The sequence below is a fragment of the Onychostoma macrolepis genome, chromosome 12 (assembly GCF_012432095.1).
Source record: "Onychostoma macrolepis isolate SWU-2019 chromosome 12, ASM1243209v1, whole genome shotgun sequence".
Classification (NCBI taxonomy): domain Eukaryota; kingdom Metazoa; phylum Chordata; class Actinopteri; order Cypriniformes; family Cyprinidae; genus Onychostoma; species Onychostoma macrolepis.
The window spans coordinates 24,667,578-24,673,770 of record NC_081166.1 but is presented as its reverse complement, the minus strand read 5'-3'; the positions used below and the strand labels follow the sequence as shown (position 1 = coordinate 24,673,770).

The window sequence follows — 6,193 nt, the reverse complement described above, 5'->3', positions numbered from 1 at the left end:
AACACATTTTTACTCAAATGAATCAAAATGGATTTATAGCGTTTTGGAAGCAAACTCTTCAAATATACCCCAGCGACTTAAGACTGGTTTTGTGGTCCAGGGTCACATTTGTGTATTACCTGGCTGTATTACCTGAAATACTTACCTGAGTTGTTTATCTGAGATATTTAAAAAAGTAAATCCAGACGTGTGGAAGAATTAGAACATTTTTGTGAATGGTTATTTATTTACTGTTATTTGATTTAAGTATCTATGTATTACTTTTGATTCAAAGTGTGGGATACAATGTTTATTAAAGACAACAAAGCTTGGGCAACCACTAACTCTTAATTGTCTCTGTCTCTCACATATATTGTTAAGTCAGGAGAGTATTACATTTGTCTTTTGACTGCTGAAGATTATTATACTTAGATTAGATTACTCTCTTAGAAATTTGTAGAAGAATACACTCAGTTGTACCCATTTTTATTCTTTTTCTTAAATTTTTCATTATTATTATCATCTGTAATTGTTATAATTTTCATCGATTTTGTTTTCAAATAAATCACAATTTAAAATTTCTGTGCATCAGTTGTGCATCATTTACTAAACGTGTTGTCTGCTGTGGTACTGTGGTAAGGTTTAGTTTTAGAAATCACAGCAGAATGAAAAAGTTTATTGAATTCATCCATTAACTGCCTTAAAAATAACACAGCAGCACAAATAGCACCAAATTTCATTATTCTCATGCTTACTTTGACAGCCTTCATTAATAATATAACATGTTGTACATGCATACATTATTAATAAGCTGTCCTGTTACAATGAATCAAAATGATTAGCACAATCAGACGTTTCACTGTGACTGGCACAGTGCCAGTTCTCAAAATAACGTTCATGCCAGTGAATCATCACTGCAGTTGATTGACTGAACAAGATCCTGTTTGTACATGTCAAGGTGTGTTATCTATCCAAATGACCCACAGCCTGTAGATGTTAATCAACACTACTAGGAAGTTCTTAATGGTAAAGAAGACCAGCATTTGATGAAAATCAGAGAAAGAAATTATAACCGCAAGTCGGACAACAAAGAAGGGGCCATCTTGAAGAAAAATGGTTCCCGCAATGTCCCACATATCTGTCCTGTACTTGGCAATGAGAGAGTCATCCTGGCTTTCGCAGAAATCCTCAGGTTTGGTGTTCACCACTGAGAGATGCCAATAAAAAACAGGAAAGAACTTTACAACAATGACTAAAATTATATCGGTGTTCTTGGTTATGGTTATGCATACTTCAGGTTCTGCATCTATAATTAATGTCGTAATTGATTTTATATTTTTGTGTATAAAACAACAATTATGGAAGAGTACAGACCTGAGAAATGCAAAGGAAACTGTAGCATGCTCAATGTCCAGACTGCAAGAATAATGCACACAAACTGTATACTGTCCTCCCTAGAACAAAGAACAGAATATAATGAAATATTATTATTGTAATACCACACAGACATTTTTTTATCACCTAAATTTGGAAGTAGATGGAAGTAAGATGGCTTTTAAATGCTTAGCTTGTGATCAAAGCTATGTAGTTTTTATTGAGTAGGGCAAAAGATAAAATGAAATGCAATACAATGATGATTGAAGGATGAACATAAACATTCTTCAAAAGCCTGATGAATCATATATGATGCTCACATTTTAATATGATTTTTCTTAAAAAAATTAAATAAATAAATAAATACATAAACAAAAAATTAGTGCTGTCAAATGATTAATCGCATCCAAAATAAAAGTTTTTGTTTACATAATACGTGTGTGTACTGTGTATATTTATTATGTATATATAAAGACACACACATGCATGTATACATTTAAGAAAAATGTTATATTTCTATATTAAATATATTTAAATATCAATTATATAAATATTAATATATACATGTAAATACTTTCTAAATATATTATGTATGTGTGTGTGTATTTATATATATTGTGACGGATCGGTGGCCCTCCCCCATCATCATCACCACCCCGTCCCTTATTTGCCGCCCTTCACCAGGCTCCCGACTGGAGTGGGTGGATGAGAGGAGGGGCGTGGGATCAACGCGGGCTGGCGGCGTGTGATGAGGCACAGCTGGACTGAATGAAGCCTCATCACCGCCGCTGTTAAATGCCCAGCGCGCCTCTCCTCGAGAGACCGGTCTCTTCCCCCGTGCATGCACGCTGGTGTCCTCGTGGGTCCAGGAAGGGTGCGTAGAGGGACATCGCGCCACCGGAGATGTGAGCTGCCGAACCCGCGGTCCGGACGAAAGCCGCACCCGTATTACGGCCGTCGGGCCGTACAAGTCCTGCCAAAGGCCGTGGATGACGTGTAAGAGCCGCCGCTGTGATGAAGCCGCCGCCCTCGCGCCCCGGACCCGAGTGGGAGCGCGTGCGGCCGCCGGACTCCGCCCCTTCCCTGGACCCTTCCCCTCCTGGAACACTGCCCTCCTACACAAGCCCCGCAGCACAACGGGGACACCAGATCCCCCCGTTTATTTTGGACACTTCTTCCCCTGGACACTTTATTTTATCAATTTTGTTAATAAAAGCCTCTCCGAGGCCTGACGCCACACCCACTGTGTCTGTCGTTGGCTCCTCCCGTCACAATATACATAATAAATATATTACATAAACAACATTTTTTTATTTTGGATGTGATTAATCGTTTGACAGCACTACCAAAAATAATCGAGTAAACCAAGTTGCTTCAGTTCAGTAAATGTTCATCTTGAAAATATACCGATGATAAAAATATATTCTTATGTTTACTTTATCAGAATCAGTGAAGATTTCATAGCATAATGACATGCACACCACGCCCTGAAGGGGGATTATTTGAGTATTAATTATACTAAAAAGCCTTTAACTTGCTAAAAACTATTAACTATCAATTAGGCAAGAGAGAAACTACATGATACAGTAGGATTTATAGGGTTAATAACTCTTACACTGTAAAAAATGACTGTGATTTTAATGGTAAAAACCTGTGAAAATGCTACACTAAAAACCTGTTAAATGGTTAACGGTAAGTTCCTGTAAAATGTACAGGGAAAAAACGTAAATTGACGTTCCCAGAATTCATTGCATTTCAAGTTTTGTTTGAATTTGACTTTTTTTCTTTAAAATAACTATGCTGCTTCTCAGTTTTTTCTTATCAGTTATGTTTGTTAGGGTTGTATGTTACATCTGATGTTGTTAAATTAATGTTTTTTGCATATTTAAGTTGAATGAGTCTCACCATGATGGTGTTTAGTGCTTGTGTGAATGACACGGTGCACTTTCTATATATGTTATTATTTAAAAGCTGCCTGTAATGGGCTTTGGTTCATCATGTGACTTTCTCATCACCACCTGCATTTGGTGGTTATCAGTGTATTTCAAAGGTACAAAACAGATTTCAGTACTTTAATAGGTTGGTATATCAGTTAATGAACTGTATCTGTAAATTTAACTTAAAACCTAAAATGTTGTGACCGTATTTCTTATGGTAGAATTCTGGCAACCACAGCTGCCGTTTTTTTACCGTAAATTTTACGGAATTTTTTTTACAGTGTACTTAACAGTAACACTGCTGAGAATTGAAATAAATGTGAAAAAGTAGACTATGTGAGGCTTTTTTTAAGTCTCAAACAACACTTACTCCACATCAGCGAGCGTCTCACTGATGAACTCGAGGATATCAGCAGCTGTGCCTACAAAGATGAGTAACAACTGGGATATTTCATCTCTGGTGACCCCTCCAGCGATCGGTAGCAGCCACTTCCCCACTATCAGCAGGATCAGGACGATTTGCTGAAGGGCCAGGATCCAGTCATTGGCACAAACCGATGACAGAAATTTCAGAGGGGCCTAAAATACCACCACAAAGTAAGTATTCAGCTATGAAGTGTTGCTCTCTGGAAGAACTGAGGTCACACTTACATAAAGCGTGTCCTGTAAATCTTACAGTATGGGAAGGTGTGGTAACTTCTGAAAAAATAACAGTAGTAATGAACCATGCATGAACGCAGGTCTTGTTTGTACTGAGGGCTGAACCAACATTTGTATTTACAAACTGCCCGAGCTAGGCGTTGTTTTTAGAGGCAAAACAGAGTGAATAAACTATATCTGAAAGGCTCGGGTCTTCTTTTAGAGATTACTGTAGTCTATACGTCCATGGAAAACGTCTGTAACCAGTATGCAAAGAGGCAGTACCTGTTCACTCATGCTTCCATTGGTCGCATTTCTCCATTCATCAAGAAATGCTTGGATGCTTTCAGATGAATCCAGATTAGTACACTGCAATAATCAGCATTTTTGTTAGGCTATATAAGATATTGATTCTGAAATATAATGCGTTAGGCATTGGCTTTGGTCTTATGTTTTCAGGACAGCATGAAATGTGTTTGCTCAGAAGAGAGAATCTAAAATGTATTTCTGAAAGATTCAGGCTATAGCTAATTAATCTACCATTAATTTCATTTACTATTACCTTAGTATCACTTGATTTGTTTTTCTGATGGTGCAACTCAAGGATCCATATAGTTGGTATGATACTGATGAGGAAAAACAAGATTGCTGGAGAAAACCTAAAGATCAAGAGCTTGAGTCACTCAGCAATATGTCACCATATCTTGCACTGTCAAATTTCACACAAGTATTTAATTTACACTAGATGATATTTAGGATGTTGACCCCAGAGAAGGTTCAGTTTTGGCTCTCGAAAATCTTATGTTTGCAAAAATAAATGTTGATGACTTACCATTTGTAATCCTTCCCCTTTCTTCTTCTCAGAGTTAAAATCATTTCAGCCACGAGAGGTAGATAGAGGATAGTCAGAAACCAGTATAAATTATTATTTTTTACCCATGTCACCCTCCATACACCAACGAGAGATACTAAAATAAACAACGCTCTGGTGACTACAGCGCAGATAAATTTGACAAGCATGATGTCTTTCAGAGTTTTAGGCTGATTAATGAAGCAAGGAAAGTGGTAGCTTTTACTCTGTGCTCCTCTCGAGTCTGAATAAACGAAAGTTTACGGGGTTTTTTTCTTCCCACCTTTCATTTGGGCGGGACTGCTGTTTTGAATACCTAACCATGCTATTATTTATTATTTATTTCCCCTCTGAGAAAGAGAAATACAAAGTATTTCGATCTATCCACAGGAATTGTTTAAATTATGTGCTGGTAACCTATACGTTTCAGTGATTAGGGTAGCCTATGCTTTGTTATAGTGTACAATTTGACTTAAAGTTTTGCAGAGGCTCAATAATAAAATATTACTTTGTCAGTATTTTATTTTCAAGAATAAACTGTAAGGTGCAATGAGGTCCAAATGGTTAATCAGATTGATTTGAACGATTTGATCGAAAAGAATCGTGAACCATTCAATTATCAGCGATAGCTTTGTGAATCTGTGAGTTGTTGAAAACGTGTTGAAACATGTTGTTTCCCATAAAACTCAGAACGGGTTTTTCTAATGAAATGAATATATTAAATGTAAACACACCCACACACTCACACACACACAAAAACACAAACCTTGCATCACAAGAAGTGACTGTCAAAAACAATTTGTAGCCTAACTGAACAGAATTTTTATTAGGTTTACTATCAAGATGGACAATTTTGAGTCATTTCCCCCTGTCCCTAACACTTGAAAACATCATATAGCCTAACAGACGTTACATTTATTTAGAATTGTGAAGTAGCTACAAATAAAAAAAATCTGGAAATGTGAGTTTTAATCAAAATTATATAATTTGAGGGTTCTAACTTTTTATCTTAACTGACCGTTCGCAATTAAAGACCCGCCCTCATTAGTTACTTGGCATGACCGACAAACAATGCCGCTCTCACACTATAAATCATGTTCCCACACAGTGAAAAATACATCGCAGAGCAAAGAGGAAACTAACAACACACCGACAGACAAGACTATGGTTACTTCTGACATGAAACAAGGTCTCATGACCACTGTTGCCAACTCTCGCGAGACAAATAAGCAACCGTAGCTTCAAAAACAAGCCCAATATTTTTTTTGATGATTTATTATCATCAATATTATTTATTATCAATTGCTTATTACCAATAAATGAGCCTGCAACATATTACACTGAAACCACTCTTTTATCGGAAAAGCAAGAACATAAGCTATTTTACAAAAATCAGCAAACTGCATCAAAGTGG

At 36.8% G+C, this 6,193-nt stretch overlaps 1 protein-coding gene across 1 annotated transcript; it reads right to left on the bottom strand.

The window, feature by feature from the left end:
- Nucleotides 1-449: 449 nt before the first annotated feature.
- On the bottom strand, nt 450-5,009 carry tmem26b (transmembrane protein 26b). Its single transcript, XM_058793938.1, has 6 exons — nt 4,762-5,009; nt 4,492-4,588; nt 4,215-4,298; nt 3,661-3,869; nt 1,354-1,433; nt 450-1,186 (listed from the first exon to the last, which is right to left on the bottom strand). The coding sequence occupies exons 1-6, from the start codon at nt 4,947-4,949 to the stop codon at nt 933-935; spliced, it is 912 nt and encodes a 303-aa protein (XP_058649921.1). The 5' UTR covers nt 4,950-5,009; the 3' UTR covers nt 450-932.
- Between the last annotated feature and the right edge of the window lie 1,184 nt (nt 5,010-6,193).

Coding starts and splice junctions, on each gene's coding strand:
- tmem26b (XM_058793938.1), bottom strand. CDS start 4,949: ATGCTTGTCAAATTTATCTGCGCTGTAGTCACCAGAGCGTTGTTTATT. Junction 4,589..4,761: donor AAGGGGAAGGATTACAAATG/GTAAGTCATCAA, acceptor CTTGATCTTTAG/GTTTTCTCCAGCAATCTTGT. Junction 1,187..1,353: donor GTTTCCTTTGCATTTCTCAG/GTCTGTACTCTT, acceptor GGCATCTCTCAG/TGGTGAACACCAAACCTGAG.